This window comes from Myxocyprinus asiaticus, chromosome 1, assembly GCF_019703515.2.
Source record: "Myxocyprinus asiaticus isolate MX2 ecotype Aquarium Trade chromosome 1, UBuf_Myxa_2, whole genome shotgun sequence".
NCBI lineage: Eukaryota > Metazoa > Chordata > Actinopteri > Cypriniformes > Catostomidae > Myxocyprinus > Myxocyprinus asiaticus.
The window spans coordinates 33,032,730-33,056,836 of NC_059344.1; the positions used below are offsets into that span (position 1 = coordinate 33,032,730).

The 24,107-nt window shown below is 40.2% G+C and overlaps 1 protein-coding gene across 1 annotated transcript in view; it reads right to left on the reverse strand.

Moving 5' to 3' along the window:
• Positions 1 to 24,107, reverse strand: part of LOC127448483 (galanin receptor type 1-like) — a 51,108-nt gene that overhangs the window by 24,219 nt on the left and 2,782 nt on the right. The window contains exon 2 of the mRNA XM_051711053.1: positions 23,756 to 23,821. Within this exon, the coding sequence (XP_051567013.1) occupies positions 23,756 to 23,821 (66 nt within the window). The remainder of the gene's footprint in view (positions 1 to 23,755; positions 23,822 to 24,107) is intronic.

Consider the following 24,107-nt stretch of genomic DNA (forward strand, 5'->3'; position numbering starts at 1 on the left):
TAAACAGTAATACTGATGTTTATTTAGCTATTTATTTTATTTTATTTATTATTGATTTTAATGGTCAGCATTTGACTGATACTAAGCAGTACTGATGTTTATTTAGCTATTTATTGTATTTTTATTTATTCTTTATTTTAATGGTCAGCATTTGACTGATACTAAACAGTAATACTGATGTTTATTTAGCCATTTATTTTATTTTTATTTATTCTTTATTTTAATGGTCAGCATTTGACTGATACTAAACAGTACTGATGTTTATTTAGCTATTTATTTTATTTTATTTATTATTTATTTTAATGGTCAGCATTTGACTGATACTAAACAGTACTGATTTTTATTTAGCTATTTATTGTATTTTTATTTATTATTTATTTTAATGGTCAGCAGTTTACTGATACTAAACAGTACTGATGTTTATTTAGCTATTTATTATATTTTTATTTATTCTTTATTTTAATGGTCAGTAATTGAATTATACTAAACATACAGTACTGATGTTTATTTAGCTATTTATTTTATTTTTATTTATTCTTTATTTTCTCAGTGTTCATTTCTAGAATTTGTTCACAGTGTATAATAATAATGTCAAATATTCTTTGATAAAAATATTTGTTTAAGAAAGCAGCCTTCTGAGTACCTTTGCATAGTTATATCAGTGCAAAATCTGTGAAAAATCCACATAGAAATGGTCTGTATATCGGCCACCATATCAGTAATCTGTGAATTTTCCCTCTCTAAAATCGGTATCATATCGGTCTCAAAAATCCCATATCGGTCGGGCTCTAATTGTAATATTATTTTTCACATTATTAATGTCCTGACTATACATTGTGATGAATGCCACTTTGGTGAATAAAAGTACCAATTTCTTTCCATAAGAGCAAAATCTGTACAATATTCCAAACTTTTGGCCGCCAGTGTATGTGTGCACCTGAGACAGAGTGACATGGTAGAAACGCGCAAAAACTAAAGCTAAGCGCACACTACATGACTGATCGCAGACTGTGTGTATCAACCAGACAACCATTTGTCTCCGACCGACACTATGATCCTAATATTCGTTTACAACTCAGGCACATAGCAACAGGAGTGTTTATTCCTGATAACATGTCAACAAACAACATGAAAGATGGGCTCACGCCCGTTATTGCAGTGATTTCCACTGAACCACGGGGACAGCTGAAAATAATTATGAAGCAGCAGTTCGTGAGACGTGGGAGATGTTTTTCTTTTCTTTTCTTTCTGTCTCCTGCTTTCCAATGCCTTTCTCTCCTCTTGTGCTCTCTCTATATTCCAATGGCTGTTGCTCATTGCCAGTCTCTCGCTTGTCTAGACAGTGTGCATACAAGATGCTTGATAGATTTTTTAGCAACCTGCTATCTGTAAAATAATTTTAAAGCATATTACACTCCAATACACATTGTAAAAAGGGCTATGAATATGATTGCTGGTCCTGCCTCAGGGAAACTGATAAAGATGCATGAGAGACTGAGAACAGCTGAAGTTATAAATCACAGAAGGAGAAAGATAGACAGTACACTGTATGTGTATACATGCTAAAGCTAAAGAGGGGTTGAGAAGAAAATCTCCAGTATAAACACATCCTCTATCTCTTCTGGCTAGATAATCACAATTTCCAATGTGCAAACCACACTGAAGCTCTCACATCTGAACAGGTCAATAGCCATATTCACTTCTATCTATACTGCTATTTTCCACTGATACTTTTAGAGACCCGTTTACAGCAATGACTGTGAGCATTTTGAGCACTTCCTGTCTTGAGAGAAAGTTTTCATCTGTTACTCATTGCAGGTTTTATTGTCTAAAACTGAATACAGAATTCAGGTTAAATCTAAAAGGCCACTTTTAAGTAAATGTGTGAGATTATCTTTCATGAACTACTTACTATAAACCTGGTTGTATGGCATTGAAAACTGCCTACATTCTGGACCTCTTGCACTGCACATTATTCTTTGTGCTTAAAGTTTAGTGTGATGTGATGTTTACAGTTTAGTAATGTTTCAGCTTAACTCTATTTCAGGGCATATTCATTGAATATGAATTCATCCACGAGTTCATTCACCTCATCTGCTGGATTTTATGGCGCATTTCAGCGGCTTCTCCCCCCTGCACCCGTGGAGTGCAGAGAATGCCCCTGGGCGCTTCGGCAGAACAACAAAAGTATATTCTAAAAAAATATTATATTTTCATTCTAAAAGAGCGGCACACACGGAAAATCTTTTTAAAGATACCTTTCCGTTTGTGTGTTATTCCTGGTTGTGGTCGTTATCTCTCCGCTTCTGACGGCCACGATCGCTGTCTTACGTGTCTGGGCGCTGCCCATGTGGAGACATTGTTCGTGGATGGGTCTTGCCCTCATTGTGAGAACATGACTATGGCAACGTTGCGGTTGTGGCTTGCATTCGTAAGAAAGCAAGCTACCCCAGCGGCTCCCTGCCTCGGTCCTTCTACCTATGGGTATTAGGCTGTGCTGGTTAGCACTGGGGGCGATTTGGGGACATCAATGGGACCACCTCTGCCGGGTATCCCCCCACGGACCTCCCATTCCCCAGCACACTCGCTTGGTCAAGACCGCCGGCTCGTCTCAGGGCGAGTGCGACCTCTTGTTCGGAGCCCGGGAAGATGACGAGTTATCGAGCGCAGCATTGGAGAGCGGACTCGTCCAGTCGGACGCAGAGGCTTCGACTGGGCTTCCTCCTTTGGGAATGGTCGCCCAGTCCCAGGCCGACGCGGAAATGATGGACATGCTTTCCCACGAGCGTCTGGCTAGAGTGGAACCCTCCACTCTCCCCTGAACCTTCGTGGCTCGACGATTGGTTCCTGGGCTCGGGGCTTCCGTCCAGGGCCTGTAGGTTTACGTCGTCCCTGACGGCTAAGGCCTATGGTGCCACTGGACAAGCTGCCTCCGCCCTGCACGCCATAGCTCTCCTGCAAGTACACCAAGCCAAGGTGCTAAATGAACTGCACGAGGGTAGTTTTGACCCGGGATTGATGCAGGAACTGCGCTCGGCGACCGACCTCACTCTCCGGGTGATGAAGGTCACGGCGCGGTCTCTCAGGCAGGCGATGTCCACCCTGGTGGTCCAGGAGCACCACCTTTGGCTCAACTTGGTTGAGATGCGAGAGGCTGACAAGGCACGGTTCCTTGACACCCCCATCTCCCAGGTTGGCCTGTTCAGTGACACCGTCGAGGACTTTGCCCAGCAGTCCTCGGCGGTGAAGAAGCAGACGGAGGCCATACAACACATCCTGCCCCAGCGTGGCTCATGACCCCGTACCCCATCTGCTCATCGCCAAGGGCATCCTCCTGCAGCAACAACACCAGTTCCGCCGCAGCCCACCCCTGTGGCCCGGCACCGGCGTGGAGCCCAACGCAGGAAGCAGACGTCACCCGTCTAACGGCCGGCCGCTAAGAACCTCAGGAAGGTTTCGAAGCGCCCCTGAGACGGGCGACCCAAGGGCGAGGAGACCTGCTTCTCTGGAGCTGGTGAGCAGACCACTCCATCCCCCGGTGGAGGGCCAGGAGGAGAATCTTTTGTTTCATTTTCTGCCACATGCCCAAGAGGCTGCGGTACCCAAAAGTTCAACAAAAGAGTGGTTTTCTCATTTCCTAGGTCACATGTCCGGTGCGCATGGCCGTCGTCATGATCACCATCCACCGTCCACCATCCCATTTTTGCAGGTATGGCACTCCAGCGGCGGACCCCCTGCCCCTGTGCGCCCAGCTGTGGCACAAACACACCCACATGGGATTGGGTCCGGTGGACTACGGGGACGAGACTCCTCATCCCCCCTCCTCGGCCAATCTTATGGTGGGCGGCAGGAGCTTGGTAAGTGCTTCGATGTCCCTGGACTCAGCACGGCCATGGGGCTCGAATCCCCTCAACATGGCACCTCGAGCTCCACCCCGCCACGAGGCCCCACCCGCCGGTACGTCCGACATGATCATTCCCTTGGTCCCCCTTGCCCGGAGTTTGGGCGCGTGACTCGCGCTTTCCAACACGTTGCGATGGCTGACCCGGACCATCCGACTTGGCTACATGATTCAGTTTGCCAGGCGCCCGCCCAGGTTCAGCGGCATCCGCTTCACCTCGGTGAAGGGCGAGAACGCCGCTACCTTGCATGCAGAGATCGCTACCCTTCTGCGCAAGGGCGCGATAGAGCCTGTCCCTCCAGCCGAGATGAAGAAAGGGTTCTACAGCCCTTACTTCATCGTACCGAAGAAAGGCGGTGGGTTACGACCAATCCTGGACCTGCGAGTACTCAACCAGGCTTTGCACAGACTCCCGTTCAAGATGCTGATGCAAAAACGCATTTTAGCGAGCATCCGGCATCAAGATTGGTTCACGGTGGTAGACCTGAAGGACACGTACTTCCACGTCTCGGTCTTACCTCGACACAGACCTTTCCTGTGGTTTGCCTTCGAAGGCCAGGCATACCAGTACAAGGTCCTCCCCTTCGGCCTGTCCTTGTCCCCTCGCGTCTTCACGCAGGTCGCAGAGGCAGCCCTTGCCCCGCTAAGGGAAGTGGGCTTCCACATCCTTAACTATCTCGAAGACTGGCTAATCCTAGCTCACTCTCGAGAGTTACTGTGCGCACACAGGGACCTCGTGCTCCGGCACCTCAGCCGACTGGGGTCAACTGGGAAAAGAGCAAGCTCTCCCCGGTTCAGAGCATCTCTTTACTCGGTTTGGAGTTGGACTCAGTCTCGATGACAGCGCGCCTCACTAACGAGTGCGCGCAGTCAGTGCTGAACTGTCTGAGGGTGTTCAGACGGAGGACAGCGGTTCCACGGAAACTTTTTCAGAGGCTCCTGGGGCATATGGCATCCTCAGCGGCAGCCACAACACTCGGGTTGATGCATATGAGACCGCTTCAGCACTGGCTTCAGACTCGAGTTCCGAGATGGGCATGGCGCCGCGGGACACATCGCGTGGCCATCACGCCAATCTGTCGCTGCCTCTTCAGTCCTTAGACCGACCTTGCATTTCTACGGGCAGGGGTTCCCCTAGAGCAGGTCATCAGGCACATCGTGGTTACAACAGACGCCTCCAAGACGGGCTGGGGCGCTGTATGCAATGGGCACACAGCCGGCGGCTCCTGGACTGACCCGCGGCTGCATTGGCACATCAACTGCCTAGAGTTGTTGGTAGTACTGCTCGCCCTGCGGAGGTTCCAGCCAGTAGCGTACATCAACCGTCAAGGCGGTCTACACTCCCGTTGCATGTCAAAACTCGCCCGCCGTCTCCTCCTCTGGAGTTAGCAGCCCCTCTGCCCCCGGTCGCCATGCTTTGTAGAAACTCCTCCCCCTTCGGGTAGGACCTACCATGGGACCTCTCCACATGACAAACTTCCGACAAGACTCTGTAAGACCATGTGACGTATTCCGCTCAAAATACCCCCCCCCTTTTTGGGTGGGGTGTGGTCTCCGCGGTGTCTTCCCCTTGGAAGGGACACCCCCCGACGCAGACACTTATGGCTCCCAGTCGGTTAACAAATTCCACTCTTTTTGGGGAGAAAAGAGAGGAAAAGAGGCCTCGGCTGGGCTAGCCTATCCCTATCTTTGGGCAGTCGACTTGTTCCTGAAGGACCATTCGACACTCATAAGAGCGTTGGGGTAGGTTACGTGATAGCCTGGTGCGCTGGCTACGAGGCACACAGCGGTCTGACCGTCACACACCGCCAGTTCACGTAACACAGTTCAGATAGTTGTGGCATTTTGTATAGGGACCCCTAGTGTCACTACATCGACTCAATGTCGAGTGAGTTACAGATAGGGAACGTCATGGTTACTTTCATAACCTCCGTTCCCTGATGGAGGGAACGAGACTTTGTGTCCCTCTTGCCACAACGCTGAACTACCCACTGAAATGGCCGGGACCTAGTCTCGGCTCCTCAGCACAGAACCTGAATGAGTGGTTGCATACCAGCTCCTTTTATACCCGTATGTCCAGGGGAGTGGCATGCAAATTCCACTCGCCAATTCTCATTGGCCTTTTTAAAAAAAAGTAGAGGTGTTTGGGGTTTCCAAGAGTGACCCCTAGTGTCACTACATCGACACAAGGTTTCGTTCCCTCCATCAGGGAATGGAGGTTACGAAAGTAACCATGGCGATTTCTTTGCTAATTCTCATTTAAAAACATTAATATACATGCCCAGTCTTATGATTGGCTAACATATTTGCAGAGCAAATGCCCCCTGCCATAACATGTGTGGAAGTGTTTTTTTCCCCCAAGAATGAAGGAGTGAACACATACAAGTGATTTATAAAATCCCCTAAAAGCTCACAGTCCAGGCAATCAATGGAAGCTATATGTCCCCATTTCTGTGAAGCATGCAATCAGGGCCAGCCCTAGCATTTTGGGAGCCCTAAGCAATTTTCAAAATGGGGCCCCCCATCTACAGGTATACTTAACCAAACACACCCAACATCAATATCTAAGCAAGCATAAAATGTGCAAATAAACAAGTTTTTTTTTTTCTTCAAAAGTATAAAGCTTAAAAATGCAAAACTATTAGCACAGGTATAACTCCAGCACAGGTATAACTCCAGCTCCAGAAGTATAAAAATGAAAGAATAAAATGTTTTAAACTAACCAAACACTAATCACATGCACATATTAATAAACATCTTTAATGAAATTCTAAATTAAAGTAAAATTAATAAGAAAGAATATAATTACCAAATGAATGTATAGTATAATTTGCAACCTTGTGTAAATTGTGGCAGGTATGATTTGCACAGCAGTGTATTATTGTGTATTCTAAAACAGTATATAGGCTAATATAGCAATATATTCAGTGAATGTTGTATAAGTATTGTGACAGAACTTAAATAAAATTGCTGGCAGTGGGATGAAACACCTAATTTGTCCTGTAATAGTGTCTCGTCACTCCTATCTTTAAATGCTGAACATGGGACATTATGATCCTTGCTCTCTGCCTGCCCTTGAGACGGCGAGCAGTGGAAGAAATTCGCCACCCATGTGCATCGAACCAGGTAAAGTGAAAAGTGCGAGTGTGGCAGACGTTCCCCTCCCTACCTAAAACAAACCTTTCTCTGCGCTGCCCAACCATCAGTGAGCTCACTGATCAACAAGAGGACATTCTGTTTACTTTCAGTTATTTCACACTCCCCTTAGACATTTTTTTATTTTTTTTACACCTTTTGTGTTCATTTTTATTAAAAATAAACTCTCACTCTGATAGCATACAGCTACTGTCTGTCTTCACATACATGGGATGGATGTGGGGAGAAGAGTGTAATTGGCAAAAGATGGACGCAAACTCGGATTGTGTCAACTGCCATACCAGTGTCGCCACGCCAGTTCTTAGGTGTGTACATGTAAAATGTACATACTTGCTGTATGTCTCTATGCCTTTCTTTAACGATTTCATCGGACTATTGCCGTGCAAATAGCCGGGCTCTGTTGCCAGTGCTATTTACACTTAGGACAAAAAAGTTTTTGGCTATACTGAACCCATCGGGGTCCCCTGGTGGTCGCAGGGCACTATGCAGCCACTTATGTCAGTGTTGGTAGGGCCAGCACTAAACTTCTACAGTTGTTCGACTAAATTAAAACATAAAAAAATGAACAAAGCCGGCACAGAGTTGCTCCCCACTACATATATTATGGGGCATTCACGATTTGGAAATAAAATAATGCAATATAACCTGACAACAGTCCAGACTAACAAGTTGCGAATGTGAAGGATTAAAGAGCACCTATTATGGTTTTTACCTTTCATGTAGTGTGTTATATAGTTGTTTGTGAATGTAAAAAAGTCTGCAAAGTTTCAAAAATTAAAGTGCACGACAAATGGAGTTATTGACTCCCAAAAGAAAGAACCGATTCTGAACACCTGAAACAAGTCGTTAGTAATTCCAGACGTACTTCCTGTACTAACCTATGTAATTTGGTAACAAAAAACCTGCCACTGGTCTTCACTGGCTGCTGGCGAACAGCTTTGACCCACCCTCAAACACTACACTAAGCGGTAGACCAATCACAACAGACTAGGAAATCTGACCAATCAGAGCAGATTAGGCTCTCTGAAAGGAGGAGTTTAGAATGAATCCTTTAGAACGGATCATTGAACGAGTCGTTTTTGACACTGGGAAAAAAAGGTAATGCTGCAATTTAAATTATGAGCAAATTAAAATGTTTTTTGACCTTGGATGCATGTAAATCTATTGTATGAGACCTTTAACACAAAATTAAGCACGTTTAAAAACCATAATAGGTGCTCTTTAATAAATCTGTATCCAGGTGTATAGGTGGATTTATAAGGGACGTCAGCATTTGAGCATTTAATTTTAATAACACAGCATGAATGTGATCAAGAAGCCATTTGTCTTCTCTCATTAATGTGTGCTCAACCAAAACAAAGCTGTTCTTTACTGAACTGCCACCAATCTTAAAGATACACTACCAGTTTTTTAGTATGTGTTCTGAAAATCAAAGTAAATGCTCTTAAATAGTACAAATTATGCATGTTAACAATAAATATTAAACAAAAATATATATGCAATATGCAATTTCAAGACATCACATTTATTGATGGAATACATGGATTTGTGCATTTTTATAAAGCTAAAATGTGAATGATATGATGAAAAACTAATGATAAAATATATTTTTTTAAATTGATATCTTTCGTAATGTACCTAGTTAGAAGGTCCCCTGTATAATTAACAGCATAAGCTGAGAGAGAATTTCTTTCATATGTTAGAAAAATAGACATACACCAATAAAAGTATAAAGCTTAAAAATACAAAATTATTAGCACAGGTTTAACTGCTCCAGAAGCGTACAAATTAAAGAATCATATTTTTTTAAAATGAACCAAACACACTAATACATGCAAAAATTAATAAACATATTTAATGAAATTCCAAGACTTTGTAAATGAATAAGAAAGAATGTAATTACAAAATTAAGGTATAGTATATGATTCAATGGAATTGAATCACATGGAATGAAGATCCATGTTACGCCTTCTTCTTACATAATAAAACAATTTAATCTCAAATCAATATTTCTTGAGAAACTATTTATTTCTTTGGTAAGTAACCAATTGTAATAAGCACAATTCACTCTGTGTTGGAATCCTGATCATACTTTATTTTGCAATGAAACAGCTGACTATACAATTCCTTATGTATCAGATGAAACATTGGAATTAAATTTATTATTTAAATTTAATTTCTTAATTTGTTACTGGCATTACTGTTGTGTCCAATATACTTTATATGTAGTGTAATACTGTAATGCACAAAGAGTGATATGTAATTTATATAAATTACTTGCACATACATATTCAGCTTTTTATTACCATTTCTTATGAAATTTTAGGGGAAGCTGTGCTTTCCATATAGTCTTAAAGCAATAACCACTGCTTTATAGTCTTTTGGGTGATTGCACAGTAACTATGTAGTGTATTTGCTGATATTTATACTGACAAGGGCCAACTGTTAACCATCAAAAGGTTAGAGGCAAGGAAGACATTCATTAATTTATTTAATTTTTTGTGTCAGAGAATGTTTATAAGTGTAGACACACAACAGAAAAGTCATCTTTTTGGATGCTTTATCATGTGTAAAGGTCCTGAAATAATTATCCATTGTCTTTGCCAGTGATAAGAGAACAATTCTGGCCTTTAACAAATTCTGCCAATTTTATTTCTATAGACACCAGAGATTTTATGACATAAATTCCTTTAATCTCATTAATTTATTAGGTCTAATTTATGGCCGAAAAGTTATTTTTTTTGGATGGTTGTGCAGTCTTGTAAAGAGTTTGGTTTCAAAAAAATTTCCTTTGTCACCTCTAATGTTCCTAGTGGAATATTTCTCTCTTTAATAAACTCTCCCAATTTCATCAAAGTCTAAATACAATGTACAGTTTTATCATATGGATACTTCAACATCTTCAGTCTGTTTTATGACGATGATAATGATACAGAAAACTATTATTATTATTTTTATTAACATTAAAAAGAGTCAAACAACTGAAAAGTCAGTTCTCTTTAAATGCAATGAGGACTTCAAGTTAACCTCTTTCAAACAGTGATTAAGACAGCTCACCATGTTCTGACAAAAAACAAAAAACAGTTATTCCATCCAAAAATACTAATGAAGAAACCACTTGGCCATTATGAACCAGTCCTTTAAATATTGCTTAATTTTTACAGATAATGGAATACCATCAATCACAATGTGAATATCTTCCATAATTACTTACTTTTTAACCTCTCTTATGATGTGTGTGACATTTAGCTCCTTCATCCAGATCTTAATGAAAAATCTTACTTTCCTACACATCATCTGAAGTAGGAAAAGGAATTACAAAGTTCTGTAACTGACACAATTGACAAACTAAACTAACTGCCAAAGTGATGTATAGCAGGGCTAGCATAACTACTCCTTTTTACTAGTCGAGTAGTGACTCAGAAAAATAGGTAACTGACTAGGGATGCACCGATCAGATACCTGGATTGGTATTGGCTTCAATACTGACATTTTTAACCGAATCAGGTATCGGTCCGATGAGCTCACGATTGTTACTGTCAAGCTCCAAATGACATAAAAGCACCATTAAAGCAGTCAATGTGACTCATACATTTTATTTAAAGCCTCTTGAAGACAAACGATAGTTTTGTGACTCGCATAAGGCTGCATTTAATAAATAAGTAGATATATAGTAACGCATCGCATTTCAGCCCTCAGATTGGCACACAATAATGAGTGCTACACACAAACAACATCTCAGATGTAGATGCTCGATAGATCAGATGGCTCCCTGGCCTGAATCGGGCAGTGGGGGTATGTGGAGGTGGGGATGTGGTGGAGCGTTCTTCTGGAGAGAGAGAAAGTGGTAAGGGTGCACACACCTGAGCACAACATGTCGAACACCTGTTTCTGACTGCAGTGAGCAATGGGGATAGTGATACAAAGAGGAACCATGCCAGAGACTGGGAGAGAGAGAGCCAGCATACACATGCCCAGACTGTGTTCCATTTGAATGAACAATTTTGAGTTAAAGAAATAAAAGTTACCTGTATGAGTTGAAGACATGCTTCCCATTTCCTCCTTGTCCCCATGAATGAACCCCGTTACAATCACAAACAGTCAAAGACTTTTTTTGTAAACTGACCTACTCTTCCATTGGAGTCTCAGGTCAATTTTCTCCATTGCTGTCCCTTTTAAGTTTTAAGGCATTCTGTTACTATATTCTCTTTTTTACACTCATGTATTACGTTATTTGTTTGCATACTTGTATGTATGGATTTGTGCAGAATTAAACAGGATTACAAATATCAACCTAAAGAGCAAGTTCTTCTCTGAGCTGGACAAACATACTCCACGACTGATGGCTGTCTACAGGCAATGCAATGCAATGCAATATAATATAATATAATATAATATAGGCCTACTACCTGCTGTCTTTATTATAAATTTGTAGACAAATAGCTGTATCCTGTCTAACAATCACTTTGGGCGATTTAAGACAGCATACTCATAGAATGTGACGTCATTCATAGCAACAATGTAAATTCCGCCTTTACAATTACCCCCGATTTTCCCCTATTCCTTAGTAAATCTTGCTCTTAGCAGTTTTTTTAATTGGTTTTAAGCAAAGACTCTTAGTTGGAACTCTTTGGAGTACCTCTAGTGGCAAGATAAAAAATTATTTGTGAATACCAGCCCTTTAATATAAGTTGTTATACGTCTCATTTGAGTTTTAATGTTAATTATCTACTGGAAACACTCGTGAAGTTCTGTCATGTTGCCAGATGTTGAAGATTCAGCAGTAGCTTATCTAAGCATTGTGAATGAAGACCTGAGATCCATTGTTCAGACCCTGCTCAGATTGATATTGTGCTGGAAGGTGAGAGTGATTTCCCTTTGGCTGATGCTTTTCTACTGATGTTTTGTTTTACAGTTTTACTATTCAGACCCCTTCATTTTTTCCACATTTTGTTATATCGCAGCCTTATGCTAAAATGCTTCATTTTTTTTTTTTACATCAGTCTACACTCCATACCCCATAATGACAAAACAAAAACCAGATTTTTGATAACTTTGCAAATTTATTAAAAAGAAAAAACTGAAATATCACATTGACATAAGTATTCAGACCCTTGAAATTTAGCTCAGGTGCATCCCATTTCTCTGGATCATCTTTGAGATGTTTCTACACTTTGATTGGAGTCCACCTGTGGCAAATTCCATTGATTAGACATGATTCAGAAAGACACAAACCTGTCTATATAAGGTATCACAGCTGAAAATGCATATCAGAGCAGAAACCAAGCCATGAGGTCAAAGGAACTGCCTGCAGAGCTCAGAGACAGGACTGTGTCGAGGCACAGATCTGGGGAAGGCTACAAAAAAATTTCAGCTGCATTGAAGTTTCACAAGAGCACAGTGGCCTCCATAATTCTTGAATGGTCAGAGTTTGGATCTTCCAAGAACTGTCCGCCCAGCCAAACTGAGCAATTTTCCAAGGGGCCTTGGTAAGAGAGGAGTCCAAGAACCCGATGGTCACTCTGGCTGAGCTCCAGAGATAATGTGTGAAGATGGGAGAAACTTGCAAAAGGACAACCATCACTGCAGCACTACACCGGTCAGGACTTTATGGGCAATCAGTGCAAGACACATGAAAGCCTGCTTGGATTTAGCAAAAAAGAACATAAAGGACTCTCAGACTGTGAGAAACAAGATTCTCTGGTCTGATGAAACAAAGATTGAACTGTTTAGCCTCAATTCCAAGCGTCATGTCTGGAGGAAACCAGGCACCACTCATAACCTGCGCAATACCATCCCAGCAGTGAAGCATGGTGGTGGTAGCCTCATGCTGTGGGGGTGTTTTTCTGTAGCAGGGACTGGGGGACTGGTCAAGGATGAAGGAAAGCTGAACGCAGCAAAATACAGAGATATCCTTAATGAAAACCTGGTCAAGAGCGCTCAGGACCTCAGACTGGGCCAATGGTTCACCTTCCAACAGGACAATGACCCTAAGCACACAGCCAAGATAATGCAAGAGTGGCTTAGGGACAACTCTGTGAATGTCCTTGAGTGGCCCAGCCAGAGCCCGGACTTGAACCCAATCGAACATCTCTGGAGAGACCTGAAAATGGCTGTCCACCGATGGTGCCCATCCAACCCCATCCAACCTGACAGAGAGAATCTGTAGACAAGAATGTCAGAAAATCCCCAAATCCAGGTGTGCAAAGATTGTCGCATCATACCCAAAAAGACTTGAGGCTGTAATCGCTGCCAAATGTGCTTCAACTAAGTACTGAGTTAAGGGTCTAAATACTTATGTCAATGTGATATTTTGTGTTTTTTTTTTTTTTTTTTTTTTTTACATTTGTAAAGTTACCAAAAATCAGATTTTTGCTTTGTCATTATGGGGTATGGAGTGAACATTGATGTGAAAAAAAATAATAATTTAAAGCATTTTATCATAAGGCTGCAACATAACAAAATGTGAAAAAAATTAAGGGGTCTGAATACTTTCTGAATGCACTGTAATTATATGATACATCTCAACTATTCTAAATAACTGACCCATACTTTCAACTTCATCCAAAAACTCTTAATGCGCTTGGATGACTCAAAGCCACCAGCACCCAGACTGCTGAAATTCAAAAACGATCTTCACCCAAAAATGAAAATTCTGTCATCATTTACTCACCCTCAGGTTGTTTCAAACCCATTTGACTTTTTTCAGTTGAGCACAAAGGGAGATGTTTAACAGTATGTTTGTCTCAGTCACCCTCACTGAATCTTTTCTCCATACAGTGAAAGTGAATGTGACTGAGGCTAACATTCTATCTAACATCTTGTTTTGTTCCACAGAAAAAAGTCAGCCTATGGCTTGAAACAACATAAAGATGAGCAAATTATTGAAGATTTTAATTTTAAGCTTACTACGCCTTTAAATCAATTGTTACAGACACTTTATATAGCAAGTGACATTTCCTAAAGTGGTTGTATTTAGTGTGTACCATTGTTAGTTTTCTGTGAAGGCAGAAAACCGTCTTAAGTTTGTGCTTTAACTTTTCACAAAATTAAAACACTTGTATGTCTTCACTGAAACCATGTAGGCACAGATTTAACTTTTTATATAGTTGTAAAATAGGCAAAATAACTGTTGTGTCCTATCTGGTAACTATGCAGTGAGTGACATGCTTTTGTATTTTGTGAACAAGTGTAATCCAGTTTGAAGTGACATGAACATGCCATGTTTGAAGATGTTAAAATAACAAGATTTATCTATTTATTCAATTTTCACAATAAAATGTTTGTGTTTGCTTGTTTTGAAATATGCTTACTTGATGGCCAAGGAATACGTTTTGTTTCTGAATGTAACTTTAGTTACTATTTAGGCAAAAAGGTAATTAGTTTAACTAAGACTAGCTTATTTATGTTGCAATTAAAGAATATATTTGAGTAGAGTATATTTAAAATAGTTTAAGTGATTCAAGTATAGCTTACTTAAAAAACAAACAAAAAAATAACACTTTGGAGTTTATAGACAGACAGACAGACAGATAGATAGATAGATAGATAGATTTCGGTTTGTTTCTCACCAAAGCTCATCGTATGCATTCATAACAATCATGAGTCTCATGAAATCATTTATTAGACTTATGAATTATAGTTTTGCGTCTTTTGAAGCTTGAAGAGGTAGTCATCATACACTGCCATGGTATGACATCACTGAGCACAAATTTTTTTTCACAATTTCTCCCTTTGTGGTAAGAAAAAGAAAGAAAGTCATATGGGGTTATAATAACACAGGGGTGAGTAAACAATGACTGATTTGTCTTATTTTGTGTGCAAAAAAACAAACAAACCATATTTTTACGATTATAATAATAAGTTAATTCTATTTATACCAATAAGAAACAAATTCTTAACCACTTACATAAGCTATAAAGCCCACATTGTCTGCAGGGTTCCTAAGAGAAGCCCCCAAACAGTGACAAATGCCACTCACAAAAAAGGAAAAGAATCTCAATTTCCATAACAATGCCACACAAAGGTGAAGTGGACAACTATGAATTATTAATTAAAATACCTTAGACAAGCTCCTTATCAATTAATTAGAGTATTTTTTCTGCACATATTACCATCTCAGTTTTGAATGGTGAAAATATCCAGTGTTAATTTTATAATTTACTGTTTTATAAACAATTCAGAATAGGACTTTGTCCATAATTTCACCTTGCAGCTGGGATATTTTTAGAATTACACACTATATTGGAGATACAGTTTTCACAAAATGTTTTTTGTATTTAAGGGCAGAAACAAGTAAACACATTAACTAATTAACATAAACACATTATCATTAAACCTTTATCTGTCTGCTTTAAAAACATCAGATGAGCTTGAATGCTGTGATTTAGCAGCTTTGTGGAACTGCCTTCAGTTTATTCCATTATTGACAACGGAAGGATTGTATGAAGAATAGCAATGTTCATATAATCTGTCATTTAACGTGCTTTAAACCGACATAGGCTAGTATAAGAAAAAAGTTGAAAAGCTCACACAATCTCTCACCTATGAGATACTGTACTGCAAGTAAGATATACAAGTTAATGTTATTATGAGCAATTATTACTGTCCCATATAATTTGTCTTTGCCCACATGCAGGAAATAATTAAAAAAATGATGTATGGAAAACCATGTCAGAAATTGTCTACATTCTAAGTAAGTGTGATTCATGCATTAATAACCATTCGTCTGCTTCATGATATGAAGAAGGATTATGCACTGCTGCAATTTTTATACAAAGTTTTCCCCTGCAGAAAGTTTTTTTTTTTTTTTCAAAGCAAGAAAACTGACTTCTTATCAAAACAAAATGACATCTTATTTTTAATAGCAATACATCTCATTGTTAATCATATTTTCAAAAGCTATGGCCAGTTGTGGAGCACACCAATACTGTTAAGTATCAAGTACCAACAGAAGAGCGACATGGTGATCTTGACTGATGAAATCTCTGGACAGGTCTGAAGACTTCAACATGAATAATAAGATTGTCAGTCAAGTGTATATTGTGCGCAGATCCTTTCAAAAATCGCACAGCCCCTGATGTTTGAAAGTCATCAAAACTGATGTGAACAGCCCCAAGGCAATTGTGAAGAGCTCTTATCATAGTTCTCTGCTAGAGATTGATAAATTCTGTACAAGCTAGGCTGAAATTAAATCAGCTGCCCACTAACCAACTCGAAACTACACAATAACGCTAAAGGGGCTTTCACATGACTCGCGTCAGTGCTGCTGAATATACTGAAGTAGTAAAGCATCAGTGTCAGCATTGCCCCCAACACCGTTTCTCTTCCTTGAAGCACTGTAATCAACCAATGATTACCGTCCAATTTGCTTAACTGGAAAAAGTCTGTCTTTCAGTGACAAACACATTTTTGCCTCACTAATGATGTCTTTTAAAATACAAAGCAGCAAGAAATATTTAAAAACTGTCCTTAAAAAGGAGATATTAAATATAATTTTTTTAATATAAAAAAACAAATATCTTTTCCAAGTGTCCAGAGGCCGCAGTTACTGAACAAATTAAATTAAAGTTTCATCTGAAGAACAGTGCCTTTCCCTGTCTGTCACTCACTCGAAGTTGTGTTGATGTAGTGACACTGGGGGTCGCTCTTGGGAGCCCCAACACCTCTGATCTTTGAGAAAAGGCCAATGGGAATTGGTGAGTGGAATTTGCATGCCACTCCCCCGGACATACGGGTATAAAAGGAGCTGGCTCGCAACTACACATTCAGATTTTTTCTTCGTGTTTCAGCGAGCTGAATTCCTCCGCTGATCCATTCACCTCGAAAGCTGTTGGATTTATGGCGCATTACAGCAGTTTCTCCCCCTCTTGCACCAGTGGTGTGCAGAGAATGCCCCTGGGCGCTTCAGCAGCTAAAAGAGTATATTCTTCCTAATAAAAGAGTATATTTTCCTACTAAAAGAGTGGCACCGATGGAGCGTCTTTTTAAAGTTGCCTTTCCGTCTGTATATAATTCCTGGTTGCGGTCACTATCTCTCCGCTTCTGATGGCCATGAATTATATTCTCACTGCAAGAACATGACCGTGGCAACGTTGCGGTCGCGGCTTTCCTTCCTCAGAGGTTTGAGGCCGCGGCGGTTAGCACTGGGAGCGATTTGGGGATTCCAATGGGAGCCGCTCCACCGGGTAACCCCCCACGGACCTCCTATTCCCCAGCACGCTCGTTTGCCCCAGTCGAGTTCTGCGGTGAGATCGCCAGCTCGTTTCAGGGCGAGTTCGCAATCTCATTTGGGGCTCGCGAAGCAGATGAGGTCTAGATTGCAGCATCAGAGAGCGGGCTGGTTCAGTCTGATACCGAGGACTCGACAGGGCTCCCACCTTCGGGTGCGGTCACAGGCCGACACGGAGATGACGGCCAAGCTTGCCCGGGTGGCTGCAAGCGTCGGGCTGGAGTGGAACCCTTCACTCCCCCTTGAACCCTCGTGGCTCGACGATTGGTCCAGGGCTCAGAGCGCCGCTCACGGCCACGTCCCGCCCCGGTTCCTTTCTTCCCGGAGGTGCATGATGAGCTCACGAGATCGTGGCAGGCACCTTTCACTGCCCAGACCCGATTTATGGGCTCCTCCGCTCTCACTACCCTCGACAGTGGGGCTGCCAGGGGGTACTCGGCGATTCCCCAGGTGGATAAGGCAGTTGCGGTGCACTATTGCCCGCAAAACGCCGGCACCTGGCGGAACCGTCCGAGACTCCGGTCCAGGGCCTGTAGACTTACGTCGTCACTGGCGACTACGGCCTATGTTGCCGCTAGACAGGCCGACTCCGCCCTGCACGCCATGGCTCTCCTGCAAGTGCACCAAGCCAAAGCGCTGAGAGAACTGCATGAGGCTAGGGTGCCACAATTCTGAAGAGCCAAAAATCACATAAGTCAACATAAAAGTAATCCAGAAGACTCCAGTGGCTAAATTAATGTCTTCAGAAGTGATATGATAAGTGTGGGTGATAAACAGATCAATATTTAAGTTCTTTTTTACTATAAATTCTCCTCCCTGCTCAGTCAATCTCCACTTTAACTTTAACTTTTAGATTCTTCTTCTTGTGTTTTTGGTGATTCACATTCTTCATGCATATTGGCTCCTACTGGGCAGGGAGTAGAATTTCTAAGGACTCAAATTTTGATCTGTTTCTCACCCACACCTATCATATCACTTCTAAAGATATGGATTAAAACACTGGAGTCGTATGGATTACTTTTATGATGCCTTTATGTACTTTTTGGACTGACAAAATTTTGGAAACTATTTACTTGCATTTTATGGACCTACAGAGCAGAGATATTGTTCTAAAAATCATAATTTGTGTTCTGCAGAAGAAAGAAAGTCATACACATCTGGGATGGCATGAGGGTGAGTAAATGATGAGAGAATTTTCATTTTGGGGTGAACTATCCCTTTAACACAGCTGCAACACAACACAGCTAAACACACAAGGGCCCGATTTAAGTGCTACTTAAGAGAATTGCTATCCGATATGTGAAGTGCTGAAATGTGTATTGTCTCTTATCATTGTAACTTCATTGAATTTGTGCGTAACTTTAGAAATACTAAATTATTTACCTCGCTGGGAAAGTATTTCCATTTTAGAAAATTTTCTTTTTTTTACAAGCTGCAGTAGTGATGAAAAGTTTGTTTTAGATTTGCTCAGTGAGAAAGAAAATATCTGAGACACTTTTAGAAGCTATTTCAGTTCTCCGGTTGACAGTTGACTGGCAGTATTATCATGTATACACAGTCTGAGGGAAGATTAGAAAGAATCAAGTCTAAAAAAATAATATTAATGGTTAAAACATGTTATCATTTGGAACGAGAGTGATTATATGCCACTGCCACACACATTTGCACACACCGGCAATTTGATGCAAATGAAATAAACATCCTCACTGCTGGTTCAGGATTTCTTCCTCAAGTTCCTTCAGCGTTTAATGTTGGTGATCAAAACAGCTTTCTGTGCTTTAGTGCCACATGTTGTGCTGGTTTTGGTAACTGCAATGGCTTCTGACACATGATTAAAAGCTCATGATTTATTAGTCAGGGCATTTCATCGCCCCACAAAAAATTACATAAAAAAAAAAAAAAACTCGTTTTGCTCCAGGTGTGAAGGAATTTCTTGTTAGGAATCCATTGTTTCGATTCAAAATGTTCACTGCGGTGAGAAATCATGGCAAAATTCATGTTTGGGGTACAAAGTCCTTTAGGCTAATTAAATGTAGTTTTGTGATCATTTTTGCAGAATTAGCAATCTATTACCTTCAGACAATCACTGCTTTGTTCATTAGATGTGCGTTTGCAATGTTTTGTTTTCACAAATTCTGTGGGTCGAGGTGTCAGTGAAGACATATGTTAATAGGCTGCAGTTAGCCACTGAGGCCCTGTGAATAATCCTGCCAATGATCAAGCACATATTGAAAATAACAAGGTTCACCGTGTTGTCAGCAGAGTGCAAAGTATAGGAGGCTGGAAGCTGCGCTTTTGGAACATTCACCAATTAAGCAGAGGTCTGTTCTTTGCTCCCCAGATAAGGGTACATTTTGCACAGTATTGTGGTGCAGGCAAGAATGCCTTTGGGTATCAGAGAGAAAGAGGAGAGGAGGATGACAAGACAAGACATGCACTATATAGCCTATGGCTTGTTTGTTAACTTTTTTGGTATTAGCTGCGTGGCTGTACACACAATTCACAATTTATTTATTTAGTAGTTTATTTATCTATTTTATGCATTTATTTATAATTATTATTAATTGTTGATTAATATACAAATAAATAAACCTTAAAAGTAACTTATATTAAATTCTCATTGTAAGCAGCATAAAGCATAATCATCATAAAATGAACCATATTACATTGTATCGAGTGCATTAAGTGTAATTTTGTGAATGTCCTGCAGATGACTGCAAAAGTCTGTCTCCTTACAATGCTCTTAGTGCTCTAAGATTACTCCAAAGCACTCTACGCAAGTCAAATACTGACTGTAAGTTACAATAGCTTTGTGAAATGGGCTGCAATGCTAAGCTGAATTGTAATATGGATTCTACAATCTACTTAGACTTACCATGCTTTTGGGAATCGAGGCCCTGATCGGTATAGAGGATCAATCAATCCTCAAATAAAAATATCCTTCATTTTTTTCTGAATGAATTTTAGCTGGCTAGCTTGAATGATTTAAACAGTTTCCAAAACAAAACACTATCTATACAACATGTGGAATACATTACGTACATGTGCACATCTTATTGTGTTATTGGGGGCTGAGCCCTCTTGAAATCCCAGAATTGCTCCCCAGATCCAAATATCAGAATGTTGCAATCGGTCATAAGACGTGCCAAAAGCACTTGACATCACTGACGTCAAAGCTGCCATAACGATTCATCAGGTTGCAATTTTGAATGTTCAAATGAGTGTGGGATTTGAGTGTTTCATTGGGATGATGACACTGCATAAAGGCTTAAATTTGGATCTCTTCCCCACACAAAGCAATTACTTTTCTCCGTTTTTGAGTTTCTGACATTCTGAAAACTCCCTTTGCAAACAAAACAATGAGCAAATAATCAATAAATAAATAAAGCAATGAGTAAATGATGACAGAATTTTCAGTTTATTTAATTTTAAAGTATCATCTTGGGAAAAGTACTGAAATCCTCCTAAATGAGTTGAATCTGTAGTGACATTTAAAATATGGAAAATGGCTGACAATTCGATGATGCAGGCAATGGACCAATTAGGATGTTTTGGTGGTGCAGGCAAAAAATCACTAGGGACGTGTTGTTATGACAATGCCATGTATTCTAGAAATTTCTAAAATCTGCCTATAGTCTAATTCCATTTAGCAAACACTGTATGACTAAGCTACAAGATGTAGTTTTTTTTTTTTTTTTTTTGGCTAATCAACAAAAGAAGCTCTTATTGGGTTTTGCACATCTTGGGTGAACTCTTAGGAAACCATCTTTTATTTCTGGTTTTTGTCCTTTAGAACCTATGTTAACATTTAGTTTTTATTTGACAGGAAATTTTTACCAGACTTATGTTACGTGCTGGAGACCCTCATACATAAATTCCACACTTGCCGTTTCATCAGTACTGTAGTATATTCAAGAATAAAAATTCAAATTGAGAAACTTGATTTCAGCCTTACCAACATAAAATAAATACCAGAAATGCTATAAAATCTAGTGAAAGTTTAAGACAACTTTTCTCTCTAACAAATGCTCGGCCCAAAACTTGGACTCTTTTCTCGACCCTAAAACTTGGAAACTATTGCTGCGTTTTCCATGAACTAATTGACATAGCTGGCTTTCTTATGTAGTTGTATAAGTACACTGTGAAATTCAGAATGTGCATTATCCTTGACAGCCTTGCACAATGGAACCTCTTGCGAGATACCCATCATTCCTTTTCATCTTCTATGAAATTTGTATAGTTGGCTGACATGAAAGCCCAACAATCAGTGTTATGAAACAACATTTTCTCCATAATCCCCAGGAATGAGTATATCTACTATGAAAGGATCCAAAGTTAGTGATTAGTTGCTATAAATACAGATTGCAGGTTTGCAGGTCTAGACTTGTAGCTTCAGGTTTGTGCTCTAACAGTGATCTTTCTCACATTAGATGTCATTTAGGTAAGGATTAACACATAGGCAAGGGTCATCTGACATTCATCAACAAATAAAACTAAAAGCATCATCAGAATTGCCTTCTGGCCACTGCCACCACCTTACATCCTCCTCAGCTCCAGATCCAATGCAAAGAAGGTGCCTTGGTCACCACTGGTTACAGAGGGCATTCTCAAGACTATTGGCTATTATAGAACATTTACTTAAAGGTGCAGTTTGTAAGATTCAGACACCCTTGTTATTAATGACACCTGTGGCTGTTAAGTGAACTGCAGCCAGCTACCTGTTGCTCGTGCTTGCACTCATGCATACACACCATAGGGATGCGAGCATCGACCAAAACAATGACGTAATGTACAAAGAGACCGAACGTGATTCACCGGCATCATGATCACAGATGAGGTAGCATAATTAAAATTACACAGTTATGATTGTTTTACTACAAATTTTGAGACTGTATATTATATTTGACTCTCCAGTGCTGGAACAGGGTTAAAACAAAGTGTGGATATTGGTCTGACTATGCGAGACTGTAGTTTGAAGTAATCACTTTTCTTTGCATGATACATTGACTGCATTTATACGATAGCCTATGTCGGCGTTAGCTAGCTAGCCAGCTTTATCAATAGCTGTTAGCTAAATTTGGTGGATGATGACAGTAGCTGTTTATAAAATAGACTGTACATTATAGATATGTTGACACAATTCAGTATTGATGTGATTCCATCACAACTGTCATTTTGATATATCGATGTCCTATTGTTTTATAATTATAGATTGTATATATTTTCTGTATAACCAAGTTACGTTACACTAATGAATGGGTCTTTTTGCATTATCTTGAACATCGTCTAGCATTCATTTCATGTGTTATTGTAGTTTAGTTAAAATTACACAGCTCAATCCTTATGGCACTATATTTAACATGCTTTGCAGTTATGTAAGCTTACCTGTCCAATAAGAAGAATGCCAATTCAGGGTCGGTTTTGATCCCCAAAACCGAACGAAGTTCCCTCCAGGAATCAAATGTCCTGCCGATGTTCACTCTAGTTTTCGCTCGACCACAAGCACGTTCCCGCTTAGCCAGATGTGATTAAGTAGATAAATGTTTTTTTGTTTTTTTTGGCTTACTCAGAGTTTGTGTAGGAGTCGGTGTTGTGCTGGGAGCCGGACGTTTGCTGGATTCCATCTCTAAGATAACGTTACCTAGTGTTGCAGTTTGATGTCGCAGTTGAATAGCAGAAGAGATGCACTGAGGCAAGGCTCTTGGGAGCACGCATAAACGTCACATCCTTTAGATTTTCCCGGAAAAAGCGACCCGCTCCCTTCACATGAAAATCAGTCTACAAGCTTTAATAGGCAACCTAGGAAGTCTGGGAAGGGCTAATTTTTTAAGTTGCGTTACAAGTCGTTCACACATTGGCAAATTTTTTTTGAATATTACATGAAAATTGTTACATATTGCACCTTTAAGTGAGGATCTGAAAGCCACAGATGCAATTGTATTTAATGGCTTCTGACATGCATTGCTTGATTAAAATTGACTACTTTCTGCATTTAAATATCTAATTTGAAAGTCAATACAACAATGAAATGCTCAGACTGCACTGTTTATGCTCATGAAGGATGTGTAATGTTTTTTTTTCTCTGATAAGCATGAAAATTCACTTTGACATTATTAAATTTGGTCAACCAGTTACAGTATGTTCATAAAAGGCTTACCACAACATATTGTCATTTACATCAATCTGCTTGAAAGATTTTGATCCAACAATGATCCAACAAAGACTTTTTGAATTATGTATTGTTTTTTCAAAGGAACAGTCACATACCTCACACATGAAGGTTAAAGACTGATGGTCTGATATGCTCCACAATCTTCCATAAACTATATTGAACAGATTTTTAGATCAAATTCTATTGACCAAATATCATAAAATGTACTGTGGTAATCTCACATTATTAAATTACTATATAATTTGCTATCAAGGCCAGCCGACAAAAACACATCCACAAAAATCAGTTGTCTTACCTTTCGCTTTGAATGTTCAGACTTCTTGGACATATTTTTCATCTTTTTATGAAGATGATACAATACCTGGAATTAAAAAAAAATGCCACATTAATGTCTGACTGTTTAAACTAAGACTGTAGTGTACATTGTTATTATGACCACTTGGATAATCATTTTAACCCAACCCACAATTATGGGTGTTAGGGATGCAGTGGTTGGCTTCATTTTCACTAAAAAGTTTATATTTTCCACCCTTCAAAATCTACGTAGTGGTCATAGTCCAAACGTGACAATATCAATTGTTGGTTGTGACTCCATAATTACTGATTACAGTTATCTTGCCTAACTATGCAGCGCTATATGACTTTCC